The following is a 24872-nucleotide window of genomic DNA, read 5'->3' as shown; positions in this document are numbered from 1 at the left end:
AATGACATGCCAGAAACTATATATTCTTCCATACATATGTTTGCTTAATGATGGCTGTTAAGATTCAATGTCATGATGTGTAAGAGGATGCATCTAGGTCATACCAACAGTAAGGAGGCGTATCATATGTCCCAACGGGGTGAAGAAACTGCATTAATAGAGGCTGAATGTGAAAAGGACCTGGGTGTGTATGTTGAAAATGAACTGAAGTTTTCAGGCATGTGTGAAGAAGGTGAATCAAGCAATGAAGCTTATAGGTCTTATAAGAAGGTCATTCAGATATCTAGATGGTCTGTCCCTAATAATGCTCTTCAAGAGTGAGGTGCTTCCCTGTTTGGAGTACCCTGTCTGGTCCCCAAGATATGCTAGAAACTGTCAGTTGATTGAAAATGTCAAGGAGGCACCAGACTGGTGCCCGCACTATGGCAACTCAGTTACCCAGAGAGATTAAAACCCCTGCAACTGCCTAATTTATACTATAGACGGGCAAGGGGTGACTTAATTGGAGTTTACAAGCATCTTAGAGCAGTGGTTCTCAAACATTTTTCAACCAAGGACCCCTTATATACCATGACGCATAAAATATTGTCAATAATCAAAGAATAAATCATAGTCCAAAGCATTTGTTCATTTCAACCCAAATCCAAAATATCCATGAATTGGAATCGTCAATTCTCTCACAAACGTTAAACGCACTATTTCTCAAAAACTTTTCGCGGACCCCAGTTTGAGAATCACTGTCTTAGATGACACTACTCAGTGGTGTCCATAACTGGAGCTGGCGGAGCCTCGCCCCACTACAGGTTCACAGCTCGAGGTTGAAGAAGCCAAGAGTCCAGAAAATTGTGAGGGAAAAACTTTTTGAGTAAGAATTGTAAACTCTTGGAATAATCTGTCAGTGTTGTGACAGCACTGATATGAGCTCTTTCAAAACCAGACTTGACCAACACTGACGCAGGTATATTCTGGAGCCACATACCAACTATGCCTAAGAGAGATGTAACTGACCGCTCACACGGCTAACAAACTGATCAGTGACAAAGAGAATAAAGGTAAAAGTAACTGCATTATAATATCATAGACAGTAAAGCAAACTGGGTTTACAAAGACTGAAAAAAATAAAAAATCAATTTATTGATAAACTATCGCATGATCATACACATCTATGTAAATATCATGTACTGTATAAACTTAACAATGAACACATTTTCCTCAACTGAACTAAACTGTAATATTCATATTACAACAGCTTTGTACTTTCCATAATATGTGTACATAATGTATCTTATCATTTTTAAAGATTAATAACCTAAAAAATATAACAGATAAAACACACTATTTTATTTCTTGGCCAAGTAGACTTCCACACATACACCATGTTTTACCTATAACATTAGAGTTTGGAACCAGACCAGAGAGACTGCAAAAAACTATGCAGCATGGAGAACTGTGGAAAGTGGCCATAAAACAACGATGATGATGATGATGTATTATAGGATACACTACAAAAATCCTAATACTATGAAGATGTAGATCACAAAACAAGATCTTACCAGATCTGGAAAAAGTTCATCCTTCACAAAAGTTGCAACCTATATCAAAGATTTTTAAAGTTTATAAAACTTTGAGTATTCTTACCAAAGGTGGAGTTGAGGTTATGTTTTCACTGTTAATTTCATTGACTGTATGTACTGTACACTATTTATATTTCTCAGACACTACTTCGGTGCTCCTCAACAACCACCTCCACCACAGTGGCAGCCCCCACTTACACCAACTTTCCCCCATACTAACCATAATTTGGTTGTGGTTTTCCAGGTTGGGGACACTTGTGTCCAGTGCTGGACCCAACTCTGGTTTACAAGAGGATCCAGATTAAACATGTCTGGGTTAAAGGAAGTTTACTGTATTCAGGTCCCCCCCTCTATACTTACTTATAACCCAGGTGACTCAGAGACATGTGTATGCCGTGATATCACACAGGGAGAGGGAAGTGCGGCTGAGTGGCGAGCCAGCGACTGCGACACAGTTCTGGCTCACTGCCTCAATCCACATGAGACACAACCAATTTTAGCGTATTATTATAAACCTAAATTTTGGAAGAAAAATAGCATAAGGCAACACATCTATGAATGAGTGATGGTAAATGAGGGGAGAGTTTGTTGATTACAGCATCCAACAGTAAATTATTGCAGAAAAGGGCTTGAAAGAGTGAAACTATCATGTTTATGATAATGAGTGAGAAACATAAAGGCATAACATAAAATGAGCAAATATACATAACAGAAATCAAACTGGATGGGAAATTACGGTAACCGTTTTTATCCCATACAGCACTGAAAAATAATTTTATCAAGAATGGTGTTATGTATGGACCAGTGATGAAAGAAAATCCATAATGAGTCTTTTATCAAAATAAAGTAATTTTATTAACATACAGTAAAGGAATTCAGATAGTGCTTTGTTCCACAGTAAGGAGAGGAAGGAAAAATAAAAAGTTGTCTAGTTTTATGTTTTAAATCAACTTTGATCTTCACTTACTGTGGTGTTAGTGGCCACTTTACTCTTACAACTATGATTTCTTAATGATACTTTGAATTTGAATGAGTGTTTACACATACGGCATGAATACTTTGGAACTGTGCTATGCTTGTCTTCATGTTCTTTTAACTGACTTTTCTTAACAAATCGTTTTCCACAATGACAGATAAACAATCTCTTCTGGGCATGAATCTTTAAATGAGAGACTAAGGAATCCTTTCTCGTAAAATTTAAAGAACATTTGTCACACTTAAACTGATGTGTAGCTTCTTGATGTGATTTTGAGTGTCTCTGGAGGGCCCAAGAGGTGGTAAAAGTTTTTTCACAATGATCACACCTTAAGGTATCTATGTTGGTATGAATTTTTTTATGTTGAAGTAGATCCTCGTTGCATGAAAAAACTTTGGAGCATATCTCACAAGACAGTTGTTGCTTTACATGTTTCTGATGCATATAGCGTTTCAGTCCATATTGTTTGGTAAACTTTTCTCCTGAACTTTACAAGAATGCCATGAGCTTCTGTGTTTCAGAGTGGACTTCCAATATATGTGTCCTTAATCCTTTCATAGTGTGGCATGCATGCTTGCAGATAAGGCACTTATGAGTTTTTTCCCTTTGGTGGACTCCAATATGCTCTTTCAAGCGTCTTTCAGTACTAAAAGCTTTACTGCATTCTGCACAAATAAATGATTTTTTAACAGCATGAACCTCTCTTTGATGTCGGAGGTACCTGAACAATTTTGTAAACACCTTTCCACAATCACCAAACGGTGAATTTTTTTCCCTGTGTGTTTCCTCTCATGAAGATCCTTTGAAGATTTCTTGAAAAAATTTTGTCCTAAAACTGACATGTAAAGTTCTTTTGACCTTCTGCTTCATGTGTTTTATAATGAGATTTATAAGTTGATCGACTAGCACATTTTAAACTGCACACTTGGCACACATGTTCCTTTAACTGAAGCTGTTGTTGCACTTTTGAAGGTTGGCTAAATGATGCATCCTCTTGTTTCTTATTTGAACTCAGATCTGAACTAATTCCAGTGGATCCAAATGGGATATCTGCACTAAGAGTGCCATTCAATTTGTTCACCAAGAGAGACTGAAAGCTGTGAATGTATCGGTTTACATCTGCACTCTGACCAAGAACTTTTCTCTCCTGATCATGGTGGAATTTTTTATGAAAGTATGGCTTTGCATCAAGAGAATGAGCTGGTAAACTATCACTACCATGATTATCTTGCGAGTTGTTTACCTGATCTAAACAGTTTGTAGACACACTGCCTAGGTTGTTCAAACTGGTAGCAATTTCAATTGCTGTAATTTCTTGGGCATCGTGTTAGAGCACTGTTTATTTTCTGTTGCATAATTTCCTTCATGTTCTGTTGTTGTTTGATCAGACACTGCTGTTTCCTTTACTTTATCTGATGCTACAACAATAGCATCACTCTCTCTCAAACTGGTTGTAGGCATTTGGTTGTCATATGATATATAATTTGTTATTAGTTTTGTTGAATCTTCTAAATTATTCTTTAAAGAAACTGAATGACTTAATTTAGCTTCCATGTAATTACAAGATCCTTCTGACATGGTACTCTGACTAGGTGATCCTGAAGATTTATGATATGAAGAATGTTGAATATCTGTGGACTTTCCTGATCCTTTTCCTGAATATTCTGATGTGTCTTCATTTGAAACGGGGAAAGATGAACTAGGCTTTGAAAAAGGTTGAAGCTCCAGTTCTTGTACATATTGGTGTGGTGAAATCCACGAAGATGAAGCAAAACTGTTGAGTTTAAATTGTCAAGCTGAGGAGGACTATCACAGTTAGAGGCATCAACCAAACTATCTAGTGTACCTGGATGAATTGGGCTACTTTGTACTGCTTTGTGAACACTAGTTTTGTCTGAGGATATGTCAGTGTACTTGTAAAATGGTACCTCTCTCTCTATACTTGGTGATGGTCTACAATGTGACTGAGAGATGTTTTCCAACTTCTTCAGTATCTGACTTCATAATAGAGGATGGCCCAGTGACAAGATGACTTGATGATTTTGTTTCATCATTAATCACTGTGTTAGGCCCCAGCCAAGATAAGACCTGCCCACCATCATTGAAGGACCCATTGCCTGACTTCATCTGTGAACATAACAAATCAGGTTCTCCTTCTGTATATGAGTAAGTAGTAAGTAATCCTTTATCTGTAGATGTAAGAGTGTTACATGAGAGGGGCGTTTCCACAGAACATGGATACATGTTAATTGATCCATCATCTGTTACTATTGAAGGTACACTAGAATCAGGCCTTCCTACAGAGCAGGGGTCTGTAGTAAGTGATTCTCTATTTACCAGAGGGAAAGAGTTATATGTATCAGATCGTTCTGCAAGACCTTGATCTGCACAAACTGATGATGAAGGGGGACAAGAATCATGTCTTTCAACAGAATATAAATAAGTGTTATCTGATTGCATACTAGCATATGGAGAACAACTACTTTCACTTATTGGTGCTATTTCTACAGAACTAGGAGTTACTGGACTATAATCATTTCTTAATTTTCCACCCATTGGGCTCTGCTCTGATAGCCCTGTGGATCTACCAAAAAGAAATTTATGTCTCTTGATGTTTTTTCCCAGTTTCTCCAGTTGCCATTCACGTATCTTTAGCTGATTAGCCATATCATTTTCCTCAATAAAGTCTGACAGACACTCTGAGGGTTCTTCAGACTCGTTGACAGGAAGAGTCTCTGTGTCAGTCATAAAGTTGCCTGGAGTGGAAGCATCACTAGCCAAGTGGGAGCTAAGTGCTGGTGATGAAACTTCTGGACAAGATCCAACAGTGGCCGACAAAGTGAGAGAGTTGTTATTGCTTGGCACAATACTATGCTCTCTGATATGAAGAAAATAAGCATCTTTACCTACAACTTTTGCCCCACAAGTCTGGCAAAAGTAAGCACGTAATATAAGTTCAATTGATTCTTCATTGGTGGGATAGCTTCTTGTTATATTTGTCTGGTCATTGTTGATAAGTTGACTGCATAGGTAGGAACTGGAACCATCTCTGCTTCCTACTCTACCTGTAAACAATATTTTTTAAGAATATATATATATATATATATATATATATATATATATATATATATATATATATATATATATATATATATATATATATATATATATATATATATATATATATATATATATATATATATATATATATATATATATATATATATATATATATATATATATATATATATATATAAGCGGTCAATTGAACCCAGAGGGTCGCGTTAAGTGAAATCAGCGTTAAGTGAACAACAGAACATATGGGATTAATTCCAATGAAACAGCCCGACCCCCAAACTCCACTTTTGAAGACACATACCTATGTTGTAGTAAAATAACATCTTAATTTTATGATGGTACATGCACACAATTAATACTTAAGAAATAGAAAATACAGTAAGCCAAGTTAATGTCCATTCAAATAATGGACTCAACTCCCTCCCCTCTTCTCAAACTACCACTGCTGGCTCTTCCTCTGAAATTTTTGGGGAAAACCACTAAATTTTAATAAATAATACCTCAAACTAAAGTTAGGATAATACAATTGACATTGCTGGATTCCTTGTAAGACCAGGAATATTTTGAATATAAATGTCATATATTTTGCAAAAAGATAACATATTTACTAGAGAAAACATTTCATCTAAATTTGTATGTCTAATGCAAAATATATGATGTTTATATTCAAAATGATCACCAAATTATAAAATTCAGCAATGTAAATTATATTCTGTGGTAATTTGTATGAATTTTATGAGCTAAAACAGGCAGTCAGGCAGGGTTGGATGGTTGGGGCAAATCTAAAATGAGAGGACACTCACGGTTATATGTGGAAAAAATCTGTGTTAAGTGAAAGTTCAGCTCTGGCGAGAGCACAGCTTATATGAAAAAGCAGCGTTAAGTGAAACCCGCGTTAAGTGGAGAGAGAGAGAGAGAGAGAGAGAGAGAGAGAAGAGGTGGTGGGTGGAGGTGGTGGTGGTGAGTGAGTGAGTGAGTGGTGAGTGGTGGTGGTGGTGGTGGTGGTGAGTGAGTGAGTGAGTGTGAGTGAGTGTCTATATATATATATATATATATATATATATATATATATATATATATATATATATATATATATATATATATATATATATATATATATATATATATATATATATATATATATATATATATATATATATATATATAAATACTGTAAGTCAACCCTCACTACAGGTCCCACATTCCACGTTTCCCACGTTTGCGCGGTGCCTGCGGAACCCAGGATGCTCACATTCTGATGCGTGTACCCCTTCTTGAGTGTCCGGCTCGACGCCGCTATTTTAGATTCATCTCCTACCCGCTTGCTCCCGCCTCCCGCCTGGGCAAGCCGCTACGTGTTGGGTTGCGCAGTGCATGAAGTTCTGGTTAGTGCTATCAGTGACGGGCCATAAGGACATATCGGACTCGTGGATTGGCCATGCATCCCTAATACCTCCGCTGGGTTAGCTGTAATTGGTTTAAGTAATATGACGTGGTCCAATTCGGGAGGGAGGAGGGAGAAAGACGACGCTGACCTAGCCGCTGCAGTTTCATCCCTCCAGGCCACAACTGTAATCGCGGCATCCATTGTTCTGTAAAATGGCTCACGACCCTTCAGAGAGAAACCTTCTTGCCTGGACCCACGCCTCTAAGCCCAAGAAGACACGACGCCCTGTTACGAGGTGAAGTACAAGATCAACCAAGAGTTAGGAGAAAGGAACAAGACCGTTGATTTGGCGCCGCCAGCATGGTGTGAACGAATCTACGATCCGACGAGCAAGGATGTACAAGATAAAGGAGCACATGAACATCACAAAGTCTACAGGTGCTTCTATATCGCTATTTCCACAACCAGGTGCTTCTCAAGACTTTAAAAATTACTTGTGAGCTACTTGCGCGCTGAAGTATTCGAAATTATGGCGGTCGACACGCCGCTTCTGTTAAGGAGCACGCGACGCGGAACTGTATGCTGCAGTGTCACGAAAGATGGGAATTACAGAGCCCAAACCCTTTAATAAGCCTCTGGGTGGTTACAGAGGTTTAAGATGCGAACAAGATCACCAATATAAACATTGGTGGTGGCAGCTAGTGCTGACCGTAAGCGCGCTAAAGAATTTCCTCCGCTTTTACGCGGAGATTATATAGAGGAAGGACAGGCACACCAAATCTAATCAATTGGTGGTGTTTAGCATGGACGAATCTGGTCTTTTTGGAAAAAGCCACCTTCCAAGACCTTCGCTAGAAGAATGCCGGAAGATGCAGTGAAGGAGCGCGATCACCGCCCTGTTTACTCACCTCAATGCCTCCTCGGGTACCTGGTGGGGCCTGGGTTATCGGGTGATCCACACAGCCCGCAATGCGACGTACGCTCTTACAAGAGCATGGACATGACTAAGCTAAATGTCCACTGGCTGACCGCACGTATATGGATGTTCTACACTGTCCCTCCTGGTTTGATGACTGTTTCTGTTCCATGTAATGAAATTCTGTGAGCAACAGAATGTGCCATATTCAAGATTTTGTTGCTGCTGGACAAAGCACCAGGACACTCTCGCCTCTACTGTTAGATCGTCACCCCAACGTAAAAGTGGTCTTCCTTTCCTCCCAACACTACGTCTATATTACGTTCATGGACCAAGAGTTAATCTGTAATGTAAAAGCTGCATTCTCAACAAAAATTCCAGCTCCTGAACGACTACACCAACACCAGGGAAGAGTTGGTGTAACCTGAGTGGACACCACCACCGAGCAGCAAGAGCCGGCGACCTAATTTAGGATCAACAGTTGGCAGAGCAAAAATACTTTTCAAAACAATTTGAGAATATTCAACACATCAAGAAAGCGTGTAATTTCGGTGGAGGCATGGGACCGCTGTCTGTAGCGCAACTGTTCACACGCATGGAGACATGTGTTGCAAGGCATTCCCGCGTAAGGCAGAGTCAATTCAGCATCAGAGGTTCTGAACGTTGTGTGCAGCAAGGACCCCTTGCCAGAGAAGCTGCGAGAGTGTTACAGCTGCAGTCTTCTCCGAGACCACCAACCATCTACATCCTGGAGGTGATAAGGGATCCTCAAGTGTGACCTGACGAAACAGGTATGTACCTTCACTACCCAGCTGTTGCAGACTATGGAGCCCTACTTCAAGGTTTATCACTCTACAACATAAAACACCAGCCGCCAACAAAGCATACAACAGAGTTCTTTCACCAAGTGAACCCACCACAGCCAGCCCAAGCCAGTGATAGTGACAGAGGTGTAGAGACACAGGAAGATGACTTTGAGGGATTTGTCAGGAGGCCATGACAAGTGTGGATGACAGTGATGGTGACTCACCTGAGGCCAGTAGCCTGCCCTCTGCCTCGAACCAGCCTCCATCCCCCAGAGTGCCGCACCCATCTCTTTCTACTAACGTAGTGTTCAACCTAACTTTTAGTTTCTCCTAACCTAACCTTTATTTTCCCAATCCTTAACCTTTATTTTCCTAACCTAACCTCTTCTATATATTAATTGTTTGTGCATACCATCATAAATGTGCATACCATCATAAAGTTAAGATAAAATTTTTTACTACAACATAGTTGTGTGTCGTCAAAAGGGGAGTTTGGGGGCCCACGTTCTATTTCAATTAATCCCATATGTTTATGTTGTTCACTATACGAGTTGTCACTTTCCCATGTACCCCGTGGGTTATATATATATATATATATATATATATATATATAGTATATATATATATATATATATATATATATATATATATATATATATATATATATATATATATATATATATATATATATATATATATATATATATATATATATATATATATATATATATATATATATATATATATATATATATATATATATATATATATATATATATATATATATATATATATATATATATATATATATATATATATATATATATATATATATATATGTAGTAACCCTGAAATCATGAAAGTGAGAAAGCGGTAAAGTAACAATATAATATATATATATATATATATATATATATATATATATATATATATATATATATATATATATATATATATATATATATATATATATATATATATATATATATATATATATATATATATATATATATATATATATATATATATATTTTTTTTTTTTTTTTTTTTTATATATATATATATATTATATATATATATATATATATATATATATATATAATATATATATATATATATATATATATATATATATATATATATATATATATATATATATATATATATATATATATATATATATATATATATATATATATATATATATATATATATATATATATATATATATATATATATATATATATATATATATATATATATATATATATATATATATATATATATATATATATATATATATATATATATATATATATATATATATATATATATATATATATATATATATATATATATAGCTCCTCCCCGACTTAAGACAGAGTTAGGGACCCAAATCCAGGTGTAAGTCTAAATGGTCGTAAGTCAGAAATGCTTAAATAATACATAGAAAATCTAAAATGGGTGTCTCTTTTTCTTCTCAGTACCACAAAACTCTCACTTTTAAGCTTGCCAGCCATTTTAAAGTGAATTACAAACGAAAATTTTGTCAGTACACAACGCAATCACCGACACTGGGACTCAAAAATACGTAATTTGACAAATTTTTGGTACAACTGAGGCAGTCGTACGTCCGGGTAGTCGTAAGTCGGGAGGAGCTGTACATAAAACGCCTTTTATCTGGAAACTGAAAACTAATGTGTTTAAACCTTAAAAACAGTCTATATTACTGAGAAAATGTATATAAGGGTGATTTAAAACTTATGGGCATAACATATATGAGGTTTTAAATATTCTGTATGAATTAGATTATTTCAAAGATTGTTAAATAACACTAATTACCTGTACACTGTAATCAATGTTTATGTCTTTACACTGCTTTAACACTATATGCTAGGCTGATTGTGTCTTGGTACAGTAATGTACAGTACTGCATAATGCAAATTTACACAAAAACAGCAGTGAGCGAGGGAACGACCTTGTACAATGGCAGTGGACTATGAACTAAGCACATCATGATGCCAAAGTTTGAGGGGATAAGCTAGGAGATGCTTCAGTCAATCACAGGCATCCCATGCAGTCACATGACAGTATTAGCCAATAGCAACGAGCGAGCCTGTACCAAGACATAAAATCATAGTTAAACAGAACACTGGACAGAACATTACATGGTAGAAATTCAGTAAGCAGTCATCCTAACCTTGTGTCCTGCCTTGAACCTCAATCTGGACTTCTGACCGGGAATCTTCTAAAACTGGTACACTGGGCTTGACTGCATGAGCATGTAGTGAGGTGGGCATTCCATCCCCCATGTGCATCTCAAGATGACGGGTGAAGTCCTGGATCCCTCCAACATGAGCACTACAGACCGCACATTGGAGAGGCCGGTACGTGTAATACAGGAGGTGGTCGTGTAGTGCCCCAACAGACACAAAGTCTTGCCTGCAGCACAGTGGACAGCCAAGAGGAACCATCTTCACTGTTTACCTGTTGAGTACAACAAAAAAAACATACTGTGGTCACTTAGATCCTCCATATCCCCGTTACCGAAATATTTGAAAGTGTTTCTTTACGTTATTCTCTGGAACAAATTTTAGATATTTATATTTACTGACACTGATAGAATTTATATTTATATTCCTATAATTTAATTTAACCTGGGCTAAAAATTTAACTGTAAGAAAAATACTCATATGGTCTGAAATTATACACCTCAGTTATTACATATAAGATTGAATAAGTAAATGGTATGTGAGGGTGTGCATGTAAATTCTGGGATATATTTGTACTGTAGTAATAGACTCCTCTTTGGGCCCCCGTCTCCATAGTCCTAACCTAACCATGAGGACCTGGCCCTAATTCTAAATATTAAGTTACATTGAGGTCCAATAAGGTAAGGGTTTATTTGACTGGAACGCCTATCACCATTCACCTTATAACTTTTTCCTGAAATACTTAAGCATTAGTTTCTTTTCTTGTAACTTCTTTCATATAACCTTCCCAACGTCATCATTCCTGTAAACTTTTCTTTTCTCTTTATATGCACCTTCCATGCACATACAAAATAATCAGGTCACTCTGACTACATTTCCATAAATGCTGGAGTACCCTGAGGCTCTAGCTTTGTACCTGCGTTCTCTCTAATACAACTCAATGATTTGTCAATATTTGGAAACAGCTGTCTCCTAATGGTCAACTCATCAGTGTTGGGTCAAAGGAACCCGTCATACTGGATCCTACTCTAAGTATTAGGAACATGTTCTAATGGTTAGCTCAGGTTGATGCCACCTGGTCAACATCGTCCCAGTCATCTCCTTCACTCTACCAATACCCCAGATAGTGCAGGGTGGCCACGATCAAAGACAACTTACAGTCTCCCACAATCACTTTCACATGTTCTTTATAGCTGCCTTGTATTGTGTTCTACTGTAGTGTTATTCTTCCACAAAAAGATTTCAAGATATAAATCTGATTTACTTATGTCAATTCATACATCACTCATCACCCCCTTCCCTTGTATCAACATAACCATTCTCCTCCTCCAGTTCAATGAAAATCCCTACTTGTGCCTACTACTGTACACTGCTATAGTCAAGGCCAAGACCTGATCTTTGGTGTCTAAGGCGAGTGGTACATAAGTTGGCTTTGTACCAATAATATCCCAACTTAAAATGATTTAAAAATAAATCACATCATTTGAGCCAATATGAAAATTTCCATTTCAGCTGGTTTACAGTACAGTACAGTACAGTTCAGTACAGTACAGTACAGTACAGTACAGTACAGTACAGTACAGGAGAATGGGTTCTGGCAAGTGGGATTTAAGGACTCAGATATGGCTTCCATAACCAATCTATGTTTACCTTGAGAAATATGAGATTTTCATGTGGCTTAATAATAATTAGTTACATTTTTCTGATAATAATGTTACTTAGTCCACTTTGTATTTTGGATACCAATACCAATTGTAGTTCATGATATTTATTAATAATTTCATCAATTGTATAAAATACTGTTCCAAGTCACAACCTCTTTACTATGGGGATGCCACTGTTATATTTTATTTGGCTAATGCCAGATGATTTTATTCAGCTCAGGGGCAACCCCATACACAAGGAGTTAAAACAAATATATGTACACACCTTCCTCTATGATGTAGAGGCTACATGCTTAAGAGGAGAAAATATTTGACTTACACAACTGATTCAGACTAAAGCTTCATTTACATCCACAAACAATTAACTACAGTAATACCCCGCTTTACGCGGTTTCACTTTCCGCGATTTCGCATTTACGCGGTACCTCGCCAGAACCGGACTTTCACTTTAGGCGGTGCATCTACTCATATACGCGGGAAGCGGAGCGGGCAGGATGCGCACAAGGTCGCCCAGTCATCAAAACATTACCGAGTTCTTCACCCGCCACCCACCACAGCCGGCCCAAGTCAGTGATAGTGATAGTGAGGATATGGACTTATATGGACTTTGATGGGTTTGACAAAGAGGCCCTGCAAGCTTATGTGGTGGATAGTGATACAATTGATACAAGTGATACAGGTGAGGGCCAATAATCTGCCCTCTGCCTCGGAACCAACCCCCCCATCCCTGTGTGCCCAGCCATCTTTTCTACTAATGTAAGTGTTAAAAAAACTAATATTATTGACATTTCTCTTAATTATTAATTATGTGTGCATACCATCATAAAATTAAGATGTAATTTTTACTACAACATGGTATTGTGTCTGAAAAAGTGGAGTTTGGGGGTCGGGCCAGTCTCTATTGGAATTAATCCCATATGTTCTGTTGTTCACTTTACGTGGTTTTCACTTTCCGCGGTACCCCATGGGTTCAATTGACCGAGTAAATCGGGGTACTACTGTATTCTGTTTAGTATTTTAATTCCTTTCCCACTTTCTCGAAGGGTCAGTCATGGGTAGTGTACACAAACCTTAAAAAAAAGGAGGAAATAGTACTGAAAAATGGTGGAAAAGAGTTCTATCTGGTCGCTGATGGACTATTGTACTGTAATTGCCTACTAACAATGTTACATCTCATAAGGTAAATATATACAGGCCTTAGTTTACAATTTTTGTATTTATTATTGGTAATTTTGAGGTTTCATATAAACATAGATCTACTTATTTTGTATCATATAACTAGGTTTATTAGCCCTTTCTTTACTGTACCTCTTTACTGTACACACATCAATTATTGTTTGTCGGCCGGTTCCTCATTAGTCCAGATTAGCGAGGGTTTACTATATTCAGAGTTAATTCTTAATTTTTATATTGGTTTAAAATATTTTATTTTAATTCATTGTGTAAAGATGAAGTTGCCGTCAAGTTCGACAAAACTCGGCAAGAAAACTTTAATCATGAACTATGGACTGTACTGTACACTTGGCCTTCACTTGAACATGAGTATCTCTACAGTCCAAATCTGGTAAAGACATTATAACACAGTGAGAGTTCTGCACAGTATACAGTGTACATAAAATCATTAGCAAGTAAATTACAACACTGTACAGTACAGTACTGTATTGTAAAGCAGATCAATACTGTACAGTACAGTACTGTATTGTGAAACAGATCAATACTGTACAGAGAACCTATCATTTGCATCTGGAACAAATTTACCTCTAAATTCCAACAAGTCATTACAAACACAGTTCTATTTACTATCTTGACACCTCTCCCACTTTATGTATGTGGCAGATCAAGGGAACAGAAACCCCAACAATGGGAGGAACTAGAATGATACCAGAGGCAGTAAGACAAGTGTACAGTGAGAGAAAAGAGGTGATGCTAGTAAAAAACAGCACAGCACAGTACTATCTCATGTCCTGTATTGTGTTCAGTGTGTAACTTTAACCTCAACATTGACCATAGTTCATGTACAGTACATGTCCTGGGCAAGTGCATGAAACAAGAACGAACAATCGTGTGTTAGATATTGTAATATGAAATTTAATATATATTACATGGCAACAAAAACAGTAAACTGCCACCAAAGATTCACTTTAGATCCACTACATGCAAGCTGAGGATAAGAGCAAGTATATGTGGATATTTCCATTTAATTTTGCAGCCCAACTTAACACAAAAGTGGGAGAGAGGTAAAAATGATAACCTATTCTTAATTACATTGGAGTACCGTACTGTGATGGTCAAGCTTAGAACACTAGGTTGTCTCCCTGATACATGACTGGGATTCTGGTCATTAGGTCATCTTCTTGAGACACGATCAGGGTCTTGGACATCATGTCATCATCATCCATATAATACCAGGTCACCCTCTTCTTGAACTTGGAGATTAGGTTATGATGGACAACACCAAATCCTCTTCTTCTTGATACATGAGCAGGATCTTGGATGTAAGGTTCCACACAGCTTGGGTTGTACAATCTGGTTGGAGAACAGTGAACCAGGAGCGGTCACTGAGCTCGTCATCTCCCGGCACCACTATCCCATACACTTGAATGACTATGTTGAGAACGGTTACTGCTAACAACTGAGGGGAATGCTTCAGAACTATTGGAGAATGATATATATCTTGGGTTATAGTCCAAGCCATGTGCACTATTGGGATATTCTTGAAAGTTTCCTCTCCTAACCATTCTTTTAAAGAGAGTAAGTAGTGAAGTATGAACTTGTGTGGCAGCTCCACTCTCATTTTAAACCCTAAAACACGCATCAGAAGTAACTCTGCCTGGATGAGTGAGTCTCGCAAGGAGAAATATGGGTCCAATGAGAGCGGGGCATCTCCTCGACGAACATTGCTTATGCCAACATTGATTATGTCTCTTATCTTGATATCATCATCCTCCACCTTCGACGCTAAGTAGATACATGTGGAACCAATAAGATATGGATCGTATTCCTCCAAAGTTGCAACTGTGAAGAATTTGTGGTAATAGGTTGCTGCTGTAGCTGTGGTCAACACACTCGCTTTCAGCTTGATACCACATTCAATTATAAATCGTGCCCCAGAGAAGTGATTGTAATTCTTGGTGTAGTCTACAGGGGGATTTTGAAACTCTTTTGGCATAAGATTTATCTGTAATAATGATGCTCTTTTGTCTTTGCCATCTTCATGGCTTTTGGCTGATGAGTTCATAGTTTCTATTACTTAAATTTCTTATAATATATGATCCTATGCCTGTAATTTCTATGCGATATTTTCTTCCTCTAACCTGCAACAAGAAGAAAAATCCTTTGTTACACCACAGCACATAAACTTCATACAAGATATGGTTTTCTTGATTCATTTACTGTACTAGTAATAAACCTTTTCATTTAGTTTTAAAATGGGCTAAAAAAAATATTGGATATCTATGGAGCATGGGGTTCCTTCCTCAACACAGCTGCAAGGAAAACAAATGTAATGATTAAAATTGTCTTAGACCAGGAAAATGCCATGCTCTTAATAAATGAAAGTTATGCGTTTTTCTTTAACAGACCAATGCACTGTAAGCCTAACCCTTATAATATTTGTATACACAATATAGCTAACTACAAAAACAGACTTGATAAATAAATGGCTATTGAACCTTTGGCTGAAAAAGAGGTCATATTAAGTGTTCAAAGTTGATATATTACTGTTTTGGAAATATGTGTCCATAAAAATATCAGCATTTACAGTTCATGGACACATTATTACACACGGCAGTATGTCAATGCACCTCTTTCTCTACCCACCGAAGAGAATCCCCCATCCCTCCCTCTCCTTACGTCACAACACCCCATCCCCCCCTTTCCTTATATCACAACACCCCATCCCTTCCCCCTCTCCTTACGTCACAACACCCCATCCCTCCCCCCTCTCCTTACGTCACAACACCCCATCCCTCCCCTCTCCTTCGTCCCAACACCCACACCTCTCTCCCGTCACATTACCCCATCCCCTTACGTCACAACACAATCCCTCCCTCTCCCTTCGTCCCTCCCCCCCCCCCTTCGTCCCACCCCATCCCCCTCCCTCTCCTTACGTCACAACACCCCATCCCCCCCTCTCCTTATGTCTACATCCCTCCCTCTCCTTCGTCCTAACACCCCATCCTCTCCCTCTCCTTAAGTCCCATCCCTCCCCCCTCTCCTTACGTCCCACAACACCCCATCCCCTCCTCTCGTCTCACAACACCCCCATCCCCCCCCCTTTCCTTAGGTCTGCAACTTCCCATCCCCTCTTTCCTTCGTCACAACACCCATCCCCCTCCTCTCCTTCGTCCCTTTTTCCCTCCCTCTCCTTACGTCTGCATTTATCCCTCCCTCTCCTTATGTCACAACCCCACATCCTCCCCTCTCCTTCAAATCCCTGCCCACCCCCTCTCCCTCTCTTATGTCTGCTCCCCATCCCCCCTCTCCCTTACGTCTGCCCCATCCCCCCCTCTCCTTATGTCACACCATCCCCTCCTCTCTCCTTGTCCATTACCCCATCCCTCCCCCTCTCCTTACGTCCCTTACCCCATCCCCCTCTCTCCTTACGTCACAACACCCATCCCTCCCCCCTCTCCTTGCGTCACAACACCCCCATCCCTCCCCTCTCCTTGTGTCTGCTTACCCCATCCCCCCTCTCCTTACGTCCCAGTACCCCATCCCCCTCTCCTTGTCACAACTCCCCATCCTCCCCTCTCCTTGCGTCTGTTTCCCATCCACTCCCCCCCCCTCTCCTTACGTCCTGCTTCCATCCCTCCCTCTTACGTCACAACACCCCATCCCTCCCCTCTCCTTATGTCACAACACCCCATCCTCCCCTCTCCTTATGTCACCTTAACCCATCTCTCCCCCCCTCTCCTTACGTCACAACACCCCATCCCTCCCCCCCCTCCTTGTGTCTTACCTCCCCCCTCTTGTCTTATCCCTCCCCTCCCCCTCTCCTTATGTCCACCCCATCCCTCCCCCCTCTCCTTGTGTCACCTTCATCCCCCCCTCTCCTTATGTCCTGCTTTACATCCCCCCCTCTCCTTGTCCTGACACCCATCCCTCCCCTCCTTGTGTCCTGTACCCCATCCCCCTCTCTCACACCCCATTCCTCCATCCCTCCCCCTCCTTGCGTCACAACACCCCATCCCCCCTCTCCTTAGTCCTTCCCATCCCCCCCTCTCCTTTGTCACAACACCCCATCCCTCCCTCTCCTTACGTCTGTCCCCCCCCCCTTTTCCTTACGTCACAACACATCCCCTCTCTCCCGTCACAACACCCCCACCCCCCTCTCCTTATGTCCCTTACCCCATCCCCTCCCTCTCCTTACACAACACCCCATCCCCCCTCTCCTTATGTCACCCCATCCCTCCCTCCTCTCACGTCCACACACCCCCCCTCTCCCCTTGTGTCACAACACCCCACCTCCCCTCTCCTTGTCTGCTTTACCATTTCCCCTCTTGTGTACAACACCCATCCCTCCCTCTCCTTGTCTGTACCCCCCCCCTCGCATCACCTTGCATCCTCCCCCCTCTGTGTCTGTACCCCATCCCTCCTCATGTGTCACTGACACCCCCTCTCTCCTTGTGTCTGCCCATCCCCCCCTCTCCTTGTCACCCCATCCCCCCTCTCCTTGTGTCTGCTTACCCCATCCCTCCCCCCTCTCCTTGTCTGTACCCCATCCCTCCCCTCTCTGTGTCTGTACCCCCATCCCCCTCTCCTTATGTCTACCTCTCATGTCACAACACCCCATCACCTCCTTGTCCTGTGCCCTCCCCCCCCCCTCTCATGTGTACACCCCATCCCCCTCTCCTTGTGTCTGACACACACTCTGTGTCCTTTACATCCCTCCCCCCTTGTGTCGCATCCCCCTCCTCCTTCTCCATTGCCACCCCCTCTCCTCTTGTCCGCACCCCCGTCCCCCTCTCCTTGTGTCTGTACCCATCCCTCTCCCCATGTCCACAACACCCCATCCCCCCTCCTATGTCACAACACCCCATCCCCTCTCATTGTCATAACACCCCATCCCCCTCTCCTTCTGCAACCCCATCCCCCTCTCCTTATGTGCAACACCCCTCCCCCCTCTCCTTATGTCCAACACCTCCCCCTCTCCTTGTGTCTGTCCCCTCTCCTTGTGTCCCCATCCCCCCTCTCGCCCTTGTCCCAACACCCCATCCCCTCCCCTCTCCTTGTCACACTTTTATCCCCCTCTCCTTATGTCTGCTTCCCCATCCCCCTCTCTGTATGTCTGTCCCTCTCCTTGTGTCCCACACTTTGTCCTCTCCTTGTGTCCTTACCCCCATCCCTCCCTCTCCTTATGTCACCAACCCATCCCCTCTCCTTAGTCACAACACCCCATCCCCCTCTCCTTGTCACAACACCCATCCCTCCCTCTCCTTATGTCTGCTTACCCCATCCCCCTTTCCTTAGTCACAACACCCATCCCCTCTCCTTATGTCACACACCCCACATCCCCCCCCTCTCCTTGTCCACACCCCATCCCCCTCTCCTTATGTCACAACACCCCATCCCCCCTCTCTTATGTCACCTTTTATCCCTCCCTCTCCTTATGTCACAGCTTACCCCCCCTTTCCTTGCTTACCTTCCCCATCCCCCCCTCTCCTTATGTCTGTACCCCATCCCCCCCTCTCCTTGTGTCCCTTGCCCCCATCCCCCCCTCTTCTTCCATGTCCACACACCCATCCCCCTCTTGTCCTTTTCCCCCCTCTCCTTGTGTCTGCTTACCCATCCCCCCTCTCCTTATGTCACAACACCCCATCTCCCCCCCTCCTCCTTATGTCCACACACCCCTTCCTCCCTCTCCTTGTGCACACCCCATCCCCCTCTCCTTATGTCTGCCCACATCCTCCCTCTCCCTTTGTCCTGCTTACCCCATCCCTCCTCCCCTTGTATTCACAACACCCCATCCCCCCTCCTTATGTCTCATCCCCATCCCCCCTCCCTCTCCTTGCGTCAGCACCCCATCCCTCCCCTCTCCTTATGTCACAACCCCCATCCCTCCCCTCTCCTTGTCTACATCCCCCTCCCCTCTCCTTGTGTCCCTGTCCCCTCTCCTTATGTCTGTACCCCATCCTCCCTCTCCTGTGTCGCAACACCCCATCCTCCCTCTCCCCATGTCACCTTTATCCCCCCCCTCTCTGTATGTCCTGTACCCCATCCCCCCTCTCCTTATGTCCACAACACCCCGTCCCCCTCTCCTTATGTCCTGTACCCCATCCCCCCCTCTCCTTATGTCTGCCCACGTCCACACTTGTCCTGCCCCCATCCCCCCTCTCCTTATGTCTGTACCCCATCCCCTCCCTCCTTATGTCACAACACCCCATCCCCTCCTCCTTATGTCTGCCCCATCCTCCCTCTCCTGCCGTCCCTTTGCCTATCACCTCCCTCTCCTTGCGTCCCATCCCCCCCCCCCCTCTCCTTATGTCACAACACCCCATCCCCCTCCTCTCCTTATGTCTGTACCCCATCCCTCCCCCCCTCTCCTTATGTCACGACACCCCATCCCTCCCCCCTTTCATTTGTCACAACACCCCATCCCCTCCCCTCTCCTTGTGTCCACCTTCCCATCCCCCCTCTCCTTGTGTCTGCTTGCTATCCTCCTCTCCTATGTCACAACACATCCTCCCTCTCCTTGTGTCACAACACCCATCCCCCCCCTCCTTGTGTCCCAACACCCCTCCCCTCCTTATGTCCCTGTCCCCCTCCTTATGTCCCACAACACCCCATCCCCCTCCTTATGTGTCACAACACATCCCCCCCTCTCCTTGTCACACACCCCATCCCCCCTCTCTTATGTCACACCCCATCCCCCCCCTCTCCTTGTGTCACAACACCCTCCTCTCCTTGCCCCATCCCCCCTCTCCTTGTGTGTCACCCAACCTGTCCCCCCCTCTCCGGTATCACACTGCCCATCCCCCCTCTCATGTGTCACAACCCCCATCCCTCCCCTCTCATGTGTCACAACACCCCATCCCTCCTCCCCTCTCCTATGTCACAGCACCCCATCCCCCCTCTCCTTGTGTCCTGTACCCCATCCCTCCCCCCTCTCCTTGTCTCTTGCCCCATCCCTCCCCCCTCCTTATGTCTGACACCCCATCCCTCCCCTCCTTATGTCACAACACCCCATCCCCCCCTCTCCTTATGTCTGCTTCCCCTCTCTCCTTATGTCACGCTTCCCCATCCCTCCTTATGTCTGTACCCCATCCCTCCCCTTGTCCCCTCTCCTTGTGTCTTCCCATCCCCCCCTCTCCTTATGTCACACCCCCATCCCTCCCTCATGTGTCCTCCACCCCTCCCATGTCCTCTTACCCATCCTCCCCCCTCCTTATGTCCACCTTCATCCCACTCCTCTCCTATGTCCAACACCCCATCCCCCCTCTCCTTGTCTGCTTACCCCATCCCCTCTCCTTATGTCACAACACCCCATCCCCCCTCTCCTTATGTCTGTACCCCATCCCTCCCCTCTCCTTGTGTCCCACCCCATCCCCCCCTCTCCTTATGTCATAACACCCCATCCCCCCTCTCCTTATGTCAACACCCCCATCCCTCCCCTCTCCCTTGTCACCTATCCCCCCCCTCTCCTTATGTCACAACACCCCATCCCTCCCCCCTCTCCTTATGTCCTACACCTCCCCCCTCTCCTTGTCTGATACACCCCTCCCCCTCTGTGTCCTGTGCCCATCCCTCCCCTCCTTGTCCTGGCCACCCCATCCCCCCCTCTCCTTATGTCACAACACCCATCCCCCCCTCTCCTTATGTCACAACACCCCATCCCCCCCCTCCTTGTGTCACAACACCCCATCCCTCCCCTCTCCTTATGTCACAACACCCCATCCCCCCTCCTCCTTATGTCACAACACCCCCACCCCCTCCTTGTCCCTGTACCCATCCCTCCCCCTCTCCTTGTCACCATCCCCCTCTTATGTCACAACACCCCATCCCCTCCTTATGTCACAACACCCCATCCCCCCTCTCCTTATGTCCTGCCCCATCCCCCTCTCCTTATGTCCTGTACCCCATCCCTCCCCTCTCCTTATGTCTGTACCCCCATCCCCCCCTCCATGTGTCTGACACCCCATCCTCCCCCTCCTTGTCTGTACCCCATCCCTCCCTCTCCTTATGTCTGCTTACCTCATCCCTCTCCTTATGTCACAACACCCATCCCCCTCTCCATGTCACCTTACCCCATCCTCCCCTCTCCTTGTGTCTGTACCCCATCCCTCCCCTCCTTGTGTCCCACCCCATCCCCCCCTCTCTTATGTCACAACACCCCATCCCTCCCCTCTCCTTATGTCACATCACCCCATCCCTCCCTCTCCTTATGTCCCTGACACACACATCTTACTCCACCTTTGTCCTCACCCCATCCCTCCCCTCTCCTTATGTCACAACACCCCATCCTCCCTCTCCTTGTGTCCCTTCATCCCCCCTCTCCTTATGTCACAACTCATCCCCCCTCTCCTTCCTTTGTATGTCCCCAGCACCCCTTCCTCACCTCTCCTTGTCTGCTTACCCCATCCCCCCTCTCCTTGTGTCTGTACCCCATCCCCTCTCCTTATGTCCCTTTATCCCCTCTCCTTGTCTCTCCTTGTACACTTTGTCTCCCCTCTCCATGTCCACCCCCATCCCTCCCTCTCCTTGTCTGTCCCCTCTCTTATGTCCCCATCCCCTCTCCTTATGTCCTTACCCCATCCCTCCCTCTCCTTGTGTCCCTCCCCCCCTCTCCTTGTGTCACCTTTTGTCCTCTTTATGTCACAACACCCCATCCCTCCCCCTCATGTGCGTTTTCCTCCCCCTCTCACAACACCCATCCCCCCCTCTCCTTGTGTCTGACACCCCGTCCTCCCCTCTCCTTGTGTCTCTACCCCATCCCCCCCCTCTCCTTGTGTCTGCCCATCCTCCCCTTCCCTCTCCTTATGTCTGCTTATCCTCCCCTCTCCTTGTCACATTCCTCCCCTCTCCTTGTGTCTGTACATCCCCCCTCTCCTTTGTCTACACTTGTCCCTCCCCCCTCTCCTTGTTCTGTCCCTGTCTATCCCCCTCTTACCGTCACAACACCCATCCCTCCTCCTTGTGTACTGCACCCCATCCCCCTCTCCTTATGTCACCCTTTAATCCCTCCCCCTCTCCTTGATGTCTGTACCCCATCCCCCCTTATGTCTGCAACCCTGCCTCACACTCTCCCCATGCACCACCCCATCCCCCCCTCTCCTTGTGTCCTGTCCCATCCTCCCCTCCCACATGTCTGTGCCCATCCTCCCTCTCATATGTCTGTGCTCCATCCCTCCCCTCTCCTTATGTCCGCAACACCCCATCCCCCCTCTCCTTATGTCACTTCCTCTCCTTCCCTGTCCCCCCTCTCCTTATGTCCTTACCCATCCCCTTCTTACCCCATCCCCCCTCTCCTTATGTCACAACACCCCATCCCTCCCCCCTCTCCTTATGTCAGTCATCACCCCCCCCCTCCTTGTGTCTGTCCCTCTCCTTGTGTCCCACTCTTTCCCCCATCCCCCTCTCCTTGTGTCTTCTTTATCCTCTCCTTGTGTCCCTCGCACCCCCTCATCTCTGTCTGACACCCCTCCCCTCTTTGCGTCCTCCCCTCATCTGTCTCCCCTCATCATCCCCTCATGTCTTGCACTCCCCTCACTCTCTCTCATGTCCGCAACCACCCCTCCCCCTCCTTATGTCACAACACCCCCATCCCTCTCTCCTGTATTCCACAACACCCCATCCCCCTCTCCTTGTGTCACAACACCCACCCTCCCTCTCCTTATGTCACGCTTAATCCCCCACCTACTTTGTCCCCCATCCCCCCCCTCTCCTTGTCCCCAAACCCCATCCCTCCCCTCTCCTTATGTCACAACACCCCATCCCCCCTCTCCTTGTGTCCACAACACCCCATCCCTCTCTCCTTGTGTCTCCCTCTCCTTGTACAACACCCCATCCCTCCCCCTCTCCTTGTGTCAGCATACCCCATCCCCTCTCCTTGCGTCACAACACCCATCCCATCCCCCTCTCCTTCTGTCACAACACCCCATCCCCCCCTCTCCTTATGTCACACTTATCCCCCCCTCCTTATGTCACAACACCCCATCCCTCTCCTGTAACACCCATCCCCTCCCCTCTATGTCACAACACCCCATCCTCCCTCTCCTTGTCCACAACACCCCATCCCCCCTCTCCTTATGTCCACACACCTCCCCCTCTCCTTATGTCTGCTACCCCATCCCCCTCCTTACGTCACAACACCCCATCCCCCCTCTTATGTCTGTACCCCATCCCCCTTATGTCACATCCACACGTCTCCCATCCCTCCCCTCTCCTTATGTCCAACACCCCATCCCTCCCCTCTCCTTATGTCCAACACCCCATCCCCCTCTCCTTACGTCACATCCCCCTCTCCTTGCGTCTGACCCCATCCCCCTCTCCTTTGTCTCACACCCCTCCCCCCTCTCTTATGTCCCACCCCTCATCTTACCCCATCCCCCTCCTTATGTCACACACCCCATCCCCCCTCCTTGTGTCACAACTTCCCATCCCCCTCTCCTTACGTCACAACACCCCATCCCCCCTCTTTGTCTGCTTACCTCACCACTGTCTATGTCAGAACATCATTGGCTCCTATCTGTCAGCCTCTAAACAGATAATGTAAAGAGCAATGTCTATATAACCATTATTATAAACTATAACATGGAAACTTACACTCACAGATGAGATCGTTTTGGCATGCTTAGTCTGGCTACTATTATGAAGTTCATACTTGGCATTCATTTTACTATAATGTAAACACAGTACAGTACAGTACACTACAGTATGTTGTTTTGTATGATTTTAGATTCCTAAAAATTCCCACAGACGAACAGCACAACCTGTGAATTCCAGAACTTTTCCAGTTTCCATACATAGCTCAATTTAACCTTACCTAACCTAACTAAATATACAGTAACATAATTTAATCTGCTTTATCTAAACTTCATTTATCCTCAGCAAAGTCTCCCACAATTCTATTTCAACATGTGTTTAACTTAGGTTACAAATGATTCTGGGAATGTGCAGGTTCTGAAATTTCACACAGCAATACAGTACAGTACATTATACTGTATAGCAATACTGTACAGTGCACAAGTCTAGTTATGTTATATTGGGTTATATCGTTTAGTTTGGTTATTTTATGCGTAAATTATATAATTTCCATGT

The 24872-nt window shown here is 43.8% G+C and overlaps 1 protein-coding gene across 2 annotated transcripts in view; it reads right to left on the bottom strand.

Annotated features, from left to right (window-relative positions):
• Positions 1-1115: 1115 nt before the first annotated feature.
• LOC121862933 (cyclin-Q-like) overlaps positions 1116-24872 on the bottom strand; it is a 26343-nt gene continuing 2586 nt past the window's right edge. Inside the window, exons 2-3 of one of the 2 annotated variants that reach the window (XM_042361372.1) lie at positions 10938-11224; positions 1116-5615 (exon numbers count right to left, since the gene is read on the bottom strand). In XM_042361372.1, the coding sequence (XP_042217306.1) occupies positions 4504-5615; positions 10938-11211 (1386 nt within the window). In that variant the 5' untranslated portion in view covers positions 11212-11224 and the 3' untranslated portion in view covers positions 1116-4503. Of the gene's footprint in view, positions 5616-10937; positions 11225-13514; positions 15929-24872 lie in introns of those variants that run through there. The other variant, XM_042361373.1, reaches the window with a different exon arrangement.

Source organism: Homarus americanus, unplaced genomic scaffold (genome assembly GCF_018991925.1).
Source record: "Homarus americanus isolate GMGI-L3 unplaced genomic scaffold, GMGI_Hamer_2.0 scaffold24922, whole genome shotgun sequence".
NCBI classification, from domain to species: domain Eukaryota; kingdom Metazoa; phylum Arthropoda; class Malacostraca; order Decapoda; family Nephropidae; genus Homarus; species Homarus americanus.
The sequence above is the reverse complement of the archived record's forward strand: the minus strand, read 5'-3'. Positions and strand labels throughout refer to the sequence as shown.